General features: G+C 48.4%; 1 protein-coding gene across 1 annotated transcript in view; it reads left to right on the top strand.

Annotated features, from left to right (window-relative positions):
* cntnap1 (contactin associated protein 1) overlaps positions 1-15047 on the top strand; it is a 108260-nt gene that overhangs the window by 19675 nt on the left and 73538 nt on the right. Inside the window, exons 2-3 of the mRNA XM_072249619.1 lie at positions 13931-14032; positions 14525-14718. Of these exons, the coding sequence (XP_072105720.1) occupies positions 13931-14032; positions 14525-14718 (296 nt within the window). The remainder of the gene's footprint in view (positions 1-13930; positions 14033-14524; positions 14719-15047) is intronic.

The following is a 15047-nucleotide window of genomic DNA, read 5'->3' as shown; positions in this document are numbered from 1 at the left end:
GTTATGAGAATTGGGGAGGTGTTGGTCAATTTTGGGTTTTATGTGGAGGTGTTGGTCAATTTTGGGAGTTTGGGAGGTGTTGGTCAGTTATGGGGGTTTGGTGAGATTTTGACCATTATGACGATTTGGAGAGTTGTTGGTCAATTTTGGGATTTGAGGAGGTGTTGTCCAGTAATGAGCGTATGGGGGTAAGTTGGTCATTTTTGGAGTTTTGGGGAAATGTTGGTCAGTTATTGGGGTTTGGGATGTGTTGGTTAGTTATGGGTTTTGGGGAGATGTTGGTCAGTTGTGGAAGTTTTAGGATGTGTTGGTCAGTTATGGGTTTGTGGGGAGATGTTGGTCAGTTATTGGGGTTTGGGAAGGTGTTGGCCATTAATGGGAAGTTGAGGAGATTTGTTTAGTTATGGGGGTTTCGGGATGTGTTGGTCAATTTTGGGATTTGGGGAGGTGTTGGTCAGTTATGAAGGATCTAGAGAGATGTTAGTCAGTTATGGGGTTTGGGGAGATATTGGTCAGTTGTTCAGTTACAGGGTTTTGGGGAGTTTTTGGTCAGTTATGGGGGTGTGGGGAGGTGTTGGACATTTATGGGGGTTTCGGGAGATGCATGATCAGTTATCAGTGTTTCGGGAGATGTTGGTCAGTTATGGGGATTTGGGGGGGTGTTGGTCAGTTATTGGGATTTAGGGAGCTATTTGTCAGTTTTCGGGGGTTTAGGAGGTGTTGGTCAGTTATGAGGATCTGGGGAGCTGTTGGTCACTTATGAGGGATCTGAGGAGCTGTTGGTCAGTTATGGGGGTTTGGGGAGATGTTGGTTTTGGAAGGTGTTGATCAGTTATGGGGGATTTCGGAAGGTGGTCAGCTGTGGGGATTGTGGGAGGTGTTGGTCATTTATCGGGGGTTGGGGGGATGCTGGTCAGTTATGGCGGGTTGGGGAGATGTTGGTCAGTTATTGGGGTTTGGGAAGGTGTTGGTCATTAATGAGAAGTTGGGGAGATTTGTTTAGTTATGGGGGTTTCGGGATGTGTTGGTCAATTTTGGGATTTGGGGAGGTGTTGGTCAGTTATGAAGGATCTAGAGAGATGTTAGTCAGTTATGGGGTTTGGGGAGATATTGGTCAGTTGTTCAGTTACAGGGTTTTGGGGAGTTTTTGGTCAGTTATGGGGGTGTGGGGAGGTGTTGGACATTTATGGGGTGTTCGGGAGATGCATGGTCAGTTACCGGTGTTTCGGGAGATGTTGGTCAGTTATGGGGATTTGGGGAGGTGTTGGTCAGTTATTGGGATTTAGGGAGCTATTTGTCAGTTTTCGGGGGTTTAGGGGGTGTTGGGCAGTTATGGGGGTTTGGGGAGATGTTGGTCGGATATGGTTGTTTTGGAAGGTGTTGATCAGTTATGGGGGATTTCGGAAGGTGGTCAGTTATGGGGATTGTGGGAGGTGTTGGTCGTTTATGGGGGTTTGGGGGGATGCTGGTCAGTTATGGTGGGTTGGGGAGATGTTGGTCAGTTATTGTGTTTTGGGGACGTGTTAATCAGTTATAGGTGTTTGGGGTGCAGCTGGTCAATTTAGGAGGGGGCTGAGGAACGGTTGGTCAGTTATGGGAATTTGGGGAGGTGTTGGTAAATTATGGAGTTTGGGGAGGTTTTGGTCAGTTATGGGGAATTGGGGATGTGTTGGTCAGTTATGGGTTTGGGGAGGTGCCGATCCGTTATGGGGGATTCGGGAGGTGGTCAGTTATGGGGAATTGGGGAGGTGTTGGACAGGTATGGGAGTTTGGGGAGATGCTGGTCAGTTATGGATGTTCGGGTATCTGTTGGTCATTTATGGGGGTTTGGGAGTTGGTCAGTAATGAAGGATTGTTGGAGGTGTTGGTCAGTTATGTGATTTGGAGTGTTGGTTAAAATTGGTGGTTTGGGGAGATGTTTGTTTTTGGGTTTGGGAGGTGGTGTTCCGTAATGGGGAATTTGGGGAGTCGTTGGTCCTTATCGGGTTTTGGGGAGTGTGCGTCAATTTTGGGATTTGGGGAGGTGTTGATAAATAATGAGCGTTTGGAGGGAAGTGGGTCAGTTCTGGGGTTTTTGGGAAATGTTCATAAAGAAATTTTGGGATGTGTTTGTCATGTTATGGGGATTTTGGGGTGGTGTTTGTCTGTGATGGGGGTTTGTGGAGATGTTGCGTCAGTTATGGGGGTTTGTGAAGGTGTTGGTCATTTATGGGGGTTTGAGGAGGTGTTGGTCAGTTTTGGGATTTGGGGAGGTGTTGGTCAGTTATGTGATTTGGGGAGGTGTTGGTTAATTTTGGGGTTCAGGGAAGTGTTGGTCAGTGATGGGGATTTTGGGAGGTGTTTGTCGGTTATGGGGATTTGGGGAGCTGCTGGTCAATTTTGGGACTTGGGGAGGTGTTGGTCTGTCACAGGCAATTTGGGGAGGTGTTGGTCAGTGATGGGGAATTTGGGAACTGTTTGTCGGATATGGGGATTTGGGGAGCTGCTGGTTAATTTTGGGATTTGGAGAGGTGCTGTTCAGTTTTGCGGGTTAGGGGAGATGTTGGTCAGTTCTAGCGTTTTTCGCAGATGTTGTTCAATTTTGGGATTTGGGAAAGTGTTGGTCGGTTCCGAGCTCTTGGGGTAGATTTCGGTCAGTTCTGGGGTTTTGGGGAAATATCGGCCAGTTATGGGAGTTTCGGCATGTGTTGGGCAGTGATGGGGATTTGGTGAGGTGTAGGTCAGTTATGAGGGATTGGTGGAGGTGTTGGTCAGATAATGGATTCGGGGAGTTGTTGTTCAACTTTGACGGTTTGGGGGGATGTTGGTCATTTATAGGGTTTTGGGGAGCTGTTGGCCAATTATGGGGATTTGGGCAGGTTTTGGTCGGGTATGGGGGTTCGGGGAGTTGTTGGTCAGTTATGGGGTTTGGGGGAACATTGGTCAGTTATGGTGTTTTGGAGATGTGTTGGTCAGTTATGGGGGTTTGGGGAAATGTTTGTCATTTATGGGGGTTTGAGGAGCTGTTAGTCAGCTATGGGGTTACAGGAGGTGTTTGTCAGTTATTGGCATTTGGGGGATCTGTTTGTCCGTTCTGGGAGCTGTTGGACAGTTATGGGGGTTTGGGGAGCTGATGGTCAATTATGGGAGATTTGAGGAGTTGTTAGTCATTTATGGGAGTTTGGGGAGGTGTTGCTCAGTTAAGGGGTTTTTGGGGAGATGTTGGTCAGTTATGGGGATTTGTGGAGATGTCTGTTCAGTATAAGAAGTTGAGGAAGTTTTGCTCAGTAATGGAAGGTTGGGGAAGTTCGGTTAGTTATGGGAGTTTCCGGATGTGTCGGTCAGTTATGGGGGTGTGGGGAGGTGTTGGTTAGTTCTGGGTGTCTGGGAGTTGTTGATTACTTTAGGAGTTGAGGAGGTGTTGGTCTTTTATGTGAATTGGTTGGGCGTTGGTCAGTTTTGAGGTTTTGGGGAGGTGTTGGTTAGTTATGGAGGTTTGCTGAGATGTTTCATTATAGGGAATTGAGCAGGTGTTGAGTAGTAATGGGTTGGGGAGGTGTTGGTCAGTTATGAGGATTTGGGCAGATGGTAGTCAGTTATTTTGGTTTGGGGAGATGTTGGCCAGTTATGGGTGTTAGGGGAGGTGTTGGCCAGTTATGGGGAATTGGTGAGGTGTTTGTCAGTTATGGGGATTTGGGGAGGTGTTGGACATTTATGGGGTCTGGGAAGATGCTGGTGAATTATGGAGGTTTGGGGAGATGTTGGTCAGTTATGGGGGTTTGGGGAGGTGTTTGTCAGTTATAGGTGCTTGGGGAGTTGGTCCGTTATGGAGGATTTTGGGAGGTGTTGATCAATTATGGGGTTTGGGGAGATAGTCGTCAGTTACTGTGTTTTGTGGATGAGTTGATCAGTTATGGTTGTTTGGGGAGCAGTTGGTCAGTTATGGGGGGTTTAGGGCGGTCTTGGTCACTTATGAGGGATTTGGGGAGCTGTTGGTCAGTTTTGGGGGATCTGAGGAACTATTGGTCAGTTGACGGGCTTTGGGGGTTTTGGGAGGTGTTAATCAGTTATGGGGAATTTCGGGAGGTGGTCAGTTACGGGGGTTTGGGGAGGTGTTGGTGAGTTATGGGGGTTTGGGGAGGAATTGGTTAGTTATGAGTGATTGGGGGAGCGGTTGGGTAATTATGGGTGTTTGGGGAGATGTTGGTCAGTTATTGTGTTTTAGTGATGTGTTGGTTAGTTATGGGGGGAATTGGGGATCTTTTAGTCAGTTATGGGGTTTATGGGAGATGTTGGTCAGTTATGGGTGGTTTGAGGAGCTGTTTGACAGTTATTGGGGGTTTATGGAGCTGTTGGTCAGTTATGATGGATCTGAGGAGCTGTTGGTCAGTTATGGGTGTTTGGGGAGATGTAGGTCAGATATGGGGTTTTGGAAGGTGTTGACCAGTTATGGAGGATTTCGGGAGATGTTGGTGAGTTATGGAGGTTTGGGGAGGTGTTCGTGAGTTATATAGAGCATAGAATAGTACAGAACAGTACAGGCCCTTCGGCCCACAATGTTGTGCCGACCCTCAAACCCTGCCTCCCATATAAACCCCCACCTTAAATTCTTCCCTATGCCTGTTTAGTAGTCTCTTAAATTTCGCTAGTGTATCTGCCTCCACCACTGACCACTGACCCAGGGAGTGCATTCCACGCACCAACCACTCTCTGAGTTATGCGGACTTGGGGAGATGTTTGTCAGTGATGGGCGTTTGCGGATCTGTTGGTCAGTTATGGGATTTTGTGGAGCTGTCGGTCAGTTATGGGGGTTTGGGGAGCTGATGGTCAGTTACGGGGAGATGAGGAGCTGTTAGTCAGTTATGGGGGTTCAGGGAGGTGTTGGTCAGTTGTGGGAATTTGGGGAGCTGTTGGTCAGTTATGGGGGTTCAGTGAAGCGTAGTCAGTTATGGGGTTTTGTGGAAGAATTGGTCAGTTAGGGGTGATTTGGGGAGGTGTCGGTCAATTTTGGCGGTTTGGGGAGGTACTGGTCAGTAATGGGGATTTGAGGAGGTGTTGGACAGTTATGAGGGTTTGGGGAGATATTCGACAGTTATTGAGTTTTGGGGATATGTTGGTAGGTTGGGGTTTGGGGAGCTTTTGGTCATTTATGGGGAGGTTTGAGGAGCTGTTACTCAGTTATGGGGGTTAGGGGAGGTGTTTGTCAGTGATGGGAGTTTGGTGATCTGTTGGTCAGTTATGGGATTTTGTAGAGCTGTTGGCCAGTTATGGCGGTTTGGGAAGCTGATGGTCAGTTACGGGGGATTTGACAGGCTGTTGGTTAGTTATGAGGGTTCGGGGAGGTGTTGGTCAGTTATGCGGGTTTTGAGGAGGAATTAGTTAGTTATGAGTGATTTGTGGAACGGTTGGGTAGTTATGAGTGTTTGGGCAGATGTTGGTCAGTTATTGTGTTTTAGCGATGTGTTGGTCAGTTGTGGGGGATTTCGGGATCTTTTAGTCAGTTATCAGGTTTATAGGAGGTGTTGGTCAGTTATGGGCGTTTATGAATCTATTGGCCAGTTATGGGGGGTTTGGGGAGCTGTTGGTCAGTTATTTGGGTTTTGAGCTGTTGGTCAGTCATGGGTGTTTGAGGAGCTGTTTGTCAGTTATGGGGTTCGGGGAGGTGTTTGTCAGTGTTCATGGAGGTGTTGGTCAGTTATGGGGATTTGGGGAAGTGTTGGTCATTTATGAGGTTTGGGGAGGAATTGCTTCGTTATGTTGGTTTGGTGAGCTGTCGGTCAGTTATGGGGGTTTGGGAAGCTGTTGATCAGTTATTGGGGGGTTGAGCTGTTGGTCTGTTAAGGGGGTTCGGGGAGGTGTTGGTCAGTTATGGAGATTCGGGGTGGTGTTGGTCAATTATGGGGATTTGGGGAGATGCTGCTTTGTTATGGAAATTTGTGGGTATGTTGGTCATTTATGGGGGTCTGTGGAGATGTTGGTCAGTTATGGAGAATCTGGGGAGATTTTGGTTAGTTATGGGAATTGGGGAAATGTCGGTCAGTTTTTGGGGTTTAGGGATGTGTTGGTCAGTTATGGGGGTTTGGGTAGATGTTGGTCAGCTTTGGGTGTTGGTCAGTTATGGGGGTTTTGGAGAGGTGCTAGTCATCTATGGGATTTAGGAAGACATTGGTCAGTTATTGTGTTTTGGAGATGTATTGGTCAGTTATAGGGGTTTGGGGAACTGTTTGTCAGTTATGGCAGTTTGGGGAGCTGTTAGTCAGCTAGTTAGAGGAGGTGTTGTTCAGTTACGGGGTGTTTAAGGAGCTGCTGGTCAGTTATGGGTCTTCAGGAAGGTGTTGGTCATTTATGCGGGTTTGGGGAAGTGTTGGTGAGTTATGAATGATCTGAGGAGATGTTGGTCAGTTATTTGGGTTTGAAGAGATGGTCAGTTATGATGGTTTGTGGAAATGTTGGTCTGTTGTGGGGGTTTGGAGAGATGTTGGTCAGTTATGGAGGGTTTGAAGAACTGTTGGTCAGTTATTGGTGTTCGGGGATGTGTTGGTTAGTTATGGAGTTTTTGGAGAGGTGTTGTTTTGTTATGGGGCTGGGGGAAATGTTGGTCAGTTCTGAGAGTTTGAGTAAGTGTGGGTCAGTTTTGGGATTGGGGAGGTGTTGGTCATTCATGAAAGTTGAGGAGGTTCAGTTAGTTATGGGGGTTTCGCGATGTGTTGGTCTGTGATGGAGGTTTGGGGAAATGAGCAGTTATCGGCGATTGGGGATGTGTTGGTCAGTTACGCGGTTTGGCGAGATATTAGTCAATCATTTTGTTTTGGGAATGTGTTGGTCAATTATGGGGGTTTGGTAAGGTGTGGGTCAGTTATAGGATTTGGGGACTGGTTGGTCAGTCATGGGGGATTGGAGAGATGTTGGTCAGTTATGGGGATTTGGGCAGACGTTGGTCAGTTATGGGCGAATTGGGTAGATGTTGGTCAGTTATTGTGTTTTGGGGATGTGTTGGTCAGTTGTGGGGGTTTGGGGAGCTATTGGTAGTTATGGAAGGTTTGAGGAGTTGTTAGTCATTTATGGGGGTTTGGGGAGGTGTTGGTCAGTAATGAGGATTTGGGGTGCTGTTGGTCACTTATGGGGGTTTGGGGAGTCGTTTAGCTATGTGGGTTTGGGGAGGTGTTGCTCAGTCAAAGGGCTTTTGGGGAGATGTTGGTCTGTTATGGGGATTTGTGGAGATGTCTGTTCAGTATAAGAAATTGAGGAGGTGTTGCTCAGTAATGGGAAGTTGGGGAAGTTAGGTTAGTTATGGAGGTTTCGGGAGGTGTTCTGGGCGTCTAGGAGTTGTTGGTCACTTTGGGTGTTGGGGAGGTGATGGTCATTTATGGGATTAACGGAGGTGTTGGTCAATTTTAAAGGTTTGGGGAGATGTTCAGATTTGGGGGTTCGGGTAGTTGTTGGTCAGTTTTGTGGCATTGGGAATTTGCTGGTCAGTTATGGGGCTTTGGGGAGGCGTTGGTCAGTTTTGATGATTTGGGGAGCAGTTTGTCAGTTATGGGAATTGGGGAGGTTTTGGTCAATTTTGGGTTTTTTGTGAAGGTGTTGGTCAATTTTGGTATTTTGGGAGGCCTTGGTCAGTTATGGGGGTTTGGTGAGATTTGGTCCGTTTTGGGGATTTGGAGAGTTGTTGGTCAATTTTGGGATTTGGGGAGGTGTTGGTCAGTAATGAGCATATGGGGATAAGTTTGTCATTTCTGGAGTTTTGGGAAAATGTTGGTCAGTTATGGAAGTTTTGGGACGTGTTGGTCAGTTATGGGTTTTTGGGAGATGTTGGTCAGTTATGGGGTTTGGGAGTTGGTCAGTTTTGGGCTTTTGGGGAGATGGTCGTTATGGGGGTTTGGGATGTGTTGGTTAGTTATGGGTTTTTGGGGAAATGTTGGTCAGTTATGGAAGTTTTGGGACGTGTTGGTCAGTTATGGGTTTTTGGGAGATGTTGGTCAGTTATGGGGGTTTGGGAGTTGGTCAGTTTTGACGATTCGGGAAGCAGTTTGTCATGGGAATTGGGGAGGTGTTTGTCAATTTTGGGTTTTATGTGGAGGTGTGGGTCAATTTTGGGAGTTTGGGAGGTGTTGGTCAGTTATGAGGGTTTGGTGGGATTTGGACTGTTATGGCGATTTGGACAGTTGTTGGTCAATTTTGGGATTTGGGGAGGTGTTGGCCAGTAATGAGTGTATGAGGGTAAGTTGGTCATTTTTGGAGTTTTGGGGAAATGTTGGTCAGTTATGGAAGTTTCCGGACGTGTTGGTCAGTTATAGGTTTTTGCAGAGATTTTGGTCCGTTATGGGGGGGTTTGGGATGTGTTGGTCAGTTATGGGCTTTTGGGGAGATGGTCAGTTATTGCGATTTGGGGAGCTGTTGGTCAGTTATGGGGCTTCAGGGAGGTGTTGGTCATTTGTGCGAGTTTGGGGAAGTGTTGGTCAGTTATGAGAATTTGTGGACGTGTTGGTCAGTCGTGGGGGTTTGGGGAGATGTTGGTCAGTTATAGGTGATTGAGGTGGGGTTGTTCAATTGTGGGGATTTTGGGGGAAATTTTGGTCAGTTATGGAGTGTTTGAGGAGCTGCTAGTCAGTTATTGGGTTTCGGGGATGTGTTGGTTGGTTATGGGGTTTTTGGGGAGGTGTTGTTTTGTTATGGGGCTGGAGGAAATGTTGGTTAGTTGTGGGAGTTTGAGGAGATGTGGGTGAGTTTTGGGATTGGGGAGGTGTTGATCATCATGAAAGTTGAGGAGATTTAGTTAGTCATGGGGGTTTCGGGATGAGTTGGTCAGTTATGGGGGTTTGGGAAGGTGTTGGTCAAGTTTGGGATATGTGGAGGTGTTGGTCTGTGATGGAGGTTTGGGGAAATGTTGGGCAGTTATGGGCGCTTGGGAATGTGTTGGTCAGTTATGCGGTTTGGCGAGATATTAGTCAGTCATTTTGTTTTGGGGTGTGTTGGTCAATTATGGATGTTTGGGGAAATGTTGGTCAGTTATGCGGTTTGGCAAGATATTGTGTTTTGGGGATGTGTTGGTCAATTACAAGGGTTTGGTAAGGTGTTGGTCAGTTATGAGAGATTGTTGGAGGTGTTGGTTAATTTTGGGGGTTTGGGATGATGTTGGTCTGTTTTGGAGTTTGGGAGGTGGTGTTCATTAATGGGAAATTTGAGGAGCTGTTGGTCCTCATCGGGTTTTGAGGAGATGTGCGTCAATTTTGGGATTTGGGGAGGTGTTGATAAATAATGAGCGTTTGGAGGGAAGTGGGTCAGTTCTGGGACTTTGGGGAAATGTTGGTCATGCAGAAGCTTTGGGATATGTTGGTCAGTTATGGGAATTTTGGGGAGGTGTTGGTCAGTTTTGGGATTTGGGGAGATGTTGGTCAGTTATGTGGATTTGTGAAGGGGTTAGTCAGATATGGGAGTTTGAGGAGGTGTTGGTCAGTTATGGGGGCTTGGGAAGGTGTTGGTCAAATTTGGAATTGGGGAGATGTTGGTCTGTGATGGGGTTTTGGGGAAATGTTGGTCAGTTACGCGGTTTGGAGAGCTATTGGTCAGTCATTTTGTTTTGGGGATGTGTTGGTCAGTTATGGGGGTTTGGGAAGGTGTTATGAGGGATTGATGGACGTGTTGGTCAGTTACGTGATTTGGGAGGTGTTGGTTAATTTTGGGGTTTGGGGAGGCGTTGGTCTGTTATTGGGGATTTTAGGAGGTGTTTGTCAGTTATGGGGATTTGGGGAGCTGTGGTCAACTTTGGGATTTAGGAATGTGTTCAGTTATTGGGGTTTGGGGAGGTGTTGGTCTGTTATAGGCGACTTGGGGAGGTGTTGGTCAGTGATGGAGATTTTGGGAACTGTCCTTCGGTTATAGGGATTTGGGGAACTGCTGGTCAATTCTGGGATTTGGGAAGGTGTTGTTCATTTGTTGGGGTTTGGGGAGCTGTTGGTCAGTTATGGGGATTTGGGCAGGTTTTAGTCAGGTATGGGGGTTCAGGGAGATGTTGGTCAGTTATGGGGTTTTGGTCTGTTTTGGGGGGTGTTGGTCTGTTATGGGGGTTTGGGGAGGTGTTGGTTTTTTTATGGGGTTTTGGACTGTTATGAGGGTTTGGGGAGGTGTTGGTCCGTTATGGTGGTTTGGGAAGGTGTTGATCTGTTATGAGTTTTGGGGAAGTGTTGGTTATTTATGGGGGTTTTGGTCACTTATGGGGGTTTGGGGAGGTGTTGGTCAGTTATGGGGTTTAGGACTGTTATGGGGGTTTGGGGAGGTGTTGATTACTTATGGGGGTTTGGGAAGGTGTTGATCTGTTATGAGTTTTGGGGATATGTTGGTCAGTTATGGGGTTTTGGACTGTTATAGGGGTTTGGGGAGGTGTTGGTTATTTATGGGGTTTTGGTCAGTTATGGGGGTTTGGGGAGTTGTTGGTCAGTTATGGGGGTTTGGGGAGTTGTTGGTTATTTATGGTGGTTTGGGGAGGTGTTGGTCAGTTATGGGGGTTTGGGGAGGTGTTGGTTATTTTGGGGGGTTTGGGGAGGTGTTGGTCTGTTATGAGTTTTGGGGAGGTGTTGGTTATTTATGGGGGTTTTGGTCAGTTATGGGGGTTTGGGGAGTTGTTGGTCCATTATGGTGGTTTGGGGAGTTGTTGGTCAGTTATGGGGGTTTGGGGAGGTGTTGGTTATTTATGGTGGTTTGGGGAAGTGTTGGTCAGTTATGGGGTTTAGGACTGTTATGGGTGTTTGGGAGGTGTTGGTCAGTTATGGGGTTTAGGACTGTTATGGGGGTTTGGGGAGGTGTTGGTTATTTTGGGGGGTTTGGGGACGTGTTGGTCTGTTATGAGTTTTGGGGAGGTGTTGGTTATTTATGGAGGTTTTGGTCAGTTATGGTGGTTTGGGGAGTTGTTGGTCAGTTATGGGGGTTTGGGGAGGTGTTGGTTATTTATGGTGTTTTGGGAGGTGTTGGCAGTTATGGGGTTTAGGACTGCTATGGTGGTTTGGGGAGGTGTTGGTCAGTTATGGGGGTTTGGGGAGGTGTTGGTCAGTTATGGGTTTAGGACTGTTATGGGGGTTTGGGGAGGTGTTGGTTATTTTGGGGGGTTTGGGGAGGTGTTGGTCTGTTATGAGCTTTGGGGATGTGTTGGTTATTTATGGGGGTTTGGTCAGTTATGGTGGTTTGGGGAGTTGTTGGTCAGTTATGGGGGTTTGGGGAGGTGTTGGTCAGTTATGGGGGTTTGGGGAGGTGTTGGTCAGTTATGGGGTTTTGGACTGTTATGAGGGTTTGGGGAGGTGTTGGTCAGTTATGGGGGTTTGGGGAGGTGTTGGTCAGTTATGGGGTTTAGGACTGTTATGGGGGTTTGGGGAGGTGTTGGTCTGTTATGAGTTTTGGGGAGGTGTTGGTCTGTTATGAGTTTTGGGGAGGTGTTGGTTATTTATGGGGGTTTGGTCAGTCATGGTGGTTTGGAGAGTTATTGGTCAGTTATGGGGGTTTGGGGAGGTGTTGGTTATTTATGGTGGTTTGGGGAGATGTTGGTCAGTTATTGGGGTTTGGGGAGGTGTTGGTCAGTTATGGGGTTTAGGACTGTTATGGGGGTTTGGGGAGTTGTTGGTCAGTTATGGAGGTTTGTGGAGGTGTTGGTCAGTTATGGGGGTTTGGGGAGGTGTTGGTCAGTTATGGGGTTTAGGACTGTTATGGGGGTTTGGGGAGGTGTTGGTTATTTTGGGGGGTTTGGGGAGGTGTTGGTCTGTTATGAGTTTTGGGGAGGTGTTGATTATTTATGGGGGTTTGGTCAGTTATGGTGGTTTGGAGAGTTATTGGTCAGTTATGGGGGTTTGCGGAGGTGTTGGTTATTTATGGTGGTTTGGGGAGGTGTTGGTCAGTTATGGGGTTTAGGACTGTTATGGGGATTTGGGGAGTTGTTGGTCAGTTATGGGGGTTTGGGGAGGTGTTGGTCAGTTATGGGGTTTAGGACTGTTATGGGGGTTTGGGGAGTTGTTGGTCAGTTATGGGGGTTTGGGGAGTTGTTGGTTATTTATGGGGGCTTGGAGAGTTGTTGGTCAGTTATGGGGGTTTGGGGAGGTGTTGGTCAGTTATGGGGTTCAGAACTTATGGGGGTTTGGGGAGGTGTTGGTTATTTTGGAGGGCTTGGGGAGGTGTTGGTCTGTTATGAGTTTTGGGGAGGTGTTGGTTATTTATGGGTGTTTTGGTCAGTTATGGGGGTTTGGGGAGGTGTTGGTCAGTTATGGGGTTTAGGACTGTTTTGGGGGTTTGGGGAGGTGTTGGTTATTTTGGGGGGTTTGGGGAGGTGTTGGTCTGTTATGAATTTTGGGGAGGTGTTGGTTATTTATGGGGGTTTTGGTCAGTTATGGTGGTTTGGAGAGTTATTGGTCAATTATGGGGGTTTGGGGAGGTGTTGGTCAGTTATGGGGTTTAGGACTGTTATGGGGGTTTGGGGAGGTGTTGGTCTGTTATGAGTTTTGGGGAGGTGTTGGTTATTTATGGGGGTTAGGTCAGTTATGGTGGTTTGGAGAGTTATTGGTCAATTATGGGGGTTTGGGGAGGTGTTGGTTATTTATGGTGGTTTGGGGAGATGTTGGTCAGTTATGGGGGTTTGGGGAGGTGTTGGTCAGTTATGGGGTTTAGGACTGTTATGGGGGTTTGGGGAGTTGTTGGTCAGTTATGGTGGTTTGGGGAGGTGTTGGTTATTTATGGGGGTTAGGTCAGTTATGGTGGTTTGGAGAGTTATTGGTCAATTATGGGGGTTTGGGGAGGTGTTGGTTATTTATGGTGGTTTGGGGAGATGTTGGTCAGTTATGGGGGTTTGGGGAGGTGTTGGTCAGTTATGGGGTTTTGGACTGTTATGAGGGTTTGTGGAGGTGTTGGTCAGTTATGGGGGTTTGGGGAGGTGTTGGTCAGTTATGGGGTTTAGGACTGTTATGGGGGTTTGGGGAGGTGTTGGTTATTTTGGGGGGTTTGGGGAGGTGTTGGTCTGTTATGAGTTTTGGGGAGGTGTTGATTATTTATGGGGGTTTGGTCAGTTATGGTGGTTTGGAGAGTTATTGGTCAGTTATGGGGGTTTGCGGAGGTGTTAGTTATTTATGGTGGTTTGGGGAGGTGTTGGTCAGTTATGGGGTTTAGGACTGTTATGGGGATTTGGGGAGTTGTTGGTCAGTTATGGGGGTTTGGGGAAGTGTTGGTCAGTTATTGGGTTTAGGACTGTTATGGGGGCTTGGGGAGTTGTTGGTCAGTTATGGGGGTTTGGGGAGGTGTTGGTCAGTTATGGGGTTCAGAACTTATGGGGGTTTGGGGAGGTGTTGGTTATTTTGGAGGGCTTGGGGAGGTGTTGGTCTGTTATGAGTTTTGGGCAGGTGTTGGTTATTTATGGGTGTTTTGGTCAGTTATGGGGGTTTGGGGAGGTGTTGGTCAGTTATGGGGTTTAGGACTGTTTTGGGGGTTTGGGAGGTGTTGGTTATTTTGGGGGGTTTGGGGAGGTGTTGGTCTGTTATGAGTTTTGGGGAGGTGTTGGTTATTTATGGGGGTTTTGATCAGTTATGGTGGTTTGGGGAGTTGTTGGTCAGTTATGGGGGTTTGGGGAGGTGTTGGTTATTTATGATGTTTGGGGAGGTGTTGGTCAGTTATGGGGGTTTGGGAGGTGTTGGTCAGTTATGGGGTTTAAGACTGTTATGGGGGTTTGGGGAGGTGTTGGTTATGATGGTTTGGGGAGGTGTTGGTCAGTTATGGGGGTTTGGGAGGTGTTGGTCAGTTATGGGGGTTTGGGGAAGTGTTGGTTATTTTTGGGGGTTTGGGGAGGTGTTATGGGATTTGTTGAGGTATTGGTCCGCGATGGGGTTTTGGTGAGTTACTCACGATCATCTGCTGTCTGTGGATTAGGTTGGCCAGTTTTCTGGGGTCTGCAAAACCCACCACTGACCCTGCCTTGTCTCCACAGAATCCTGCAATGAGAGCCTGGCCACCACCCAGTTCTCCAGTGCTTTCAGTGCCTCCTCGCATTACTCCATTTCGTACTCGCCTGGATACGCACGACTCTACGGTCAGTTCACCCTGGGTGTGGGTGTGGGGGGGCGTTGGTGGAGACGTGAGGGGACAGAAATGGGAAGTGGTGGGGAGAGGTTAGGTTTTGTAGTGTCGTGTCGGGGGAGGATAGGGCTTTAGGGAGGGTGGGGATTGTAGGGGGGCACCTGAAGGTGTCGTGGAGGAGGGGTTTGGGGACGGGCAGCTTTGCAGCTTCGCTAGTCTCCTCCCCTGTGATCTCAGCGCCCGGTCCAGGATCCATCCACATGTCTGCTGACCCAGACAGAGATGCCAACGCATGGGCGCTGACCCGCTCCGCCACTCACTGACGCAGGGGGCCGACAGAGTTGGGGTGGCTGTGGTTCAGGATTCAGCCCTCTGGGTTTACCTGCCCATACGCGTGTGCCAACCTGGTCCATGCACGGTCACCTGCGTGCCGATTGGGCGCGGCCGTCGGCGTCCCGTGAGCTGCCCTGGGATGTTGCTGACGGGCCGGTGTGTGTTTCTGCAGGACGAGGGGGCTGGTCTCCCCAGATTTCGGACAAGTTGCCCTGGCTCCAGGTGAACCTGTGGCAGAGGTCGAAGATCACAGGCATCGCCACGCAGGGAATCTACAACTCGTACGACTGGGTGACTAAGTACCTCTTCCTGTACAGCGACCGGGGGCACAACTGGCAGCCCTTCTACCAGCAGGGCCACAACTGGGTAAGGAGCCTCGCCCACACCCTGGGGCAGAGGGTCTCTCAAGGATGACGGTGGAGTAAAGGGCAAGAGGGTGTTTTTCTGAGCCCTGCAGACTACTGTGGGCAAGTTCATTTTATGATGCAGAAGCTGGAGGCTGCTCCACTCACCCTGTCCCTTAGTCTCAGTCCCCTCCTCGTCCTTGTCCCCAGCTCTCCTCTCTCAGTCCCCACATAGAAACATAGAAAATAGGTGCAGGAGTAGGCCATTCAGCCCTTCGAGCCTGCACCGCCATTCAGTATGATCATAGCTGATCATCCAACTCAGAACCCTGCACCAGCCTTCCCTCCATA

This window comes from Mobula birostris, chromosome X (assembly GCF_030028105.1).
Source record: "Mobula birostris isolate sMobBir1 chromosome X, sMobBir1.hap1, whole genome shotgun sequence".
NCBI lineage: Eukaryota > Metazoa > Chordata > Chondrichthyes > Myliobatiformes > Myliobatidae > Mobula > Mobula birostris.
This window is presented reverse-complemented; position numbering and strand designations above follow the sequence as displayed.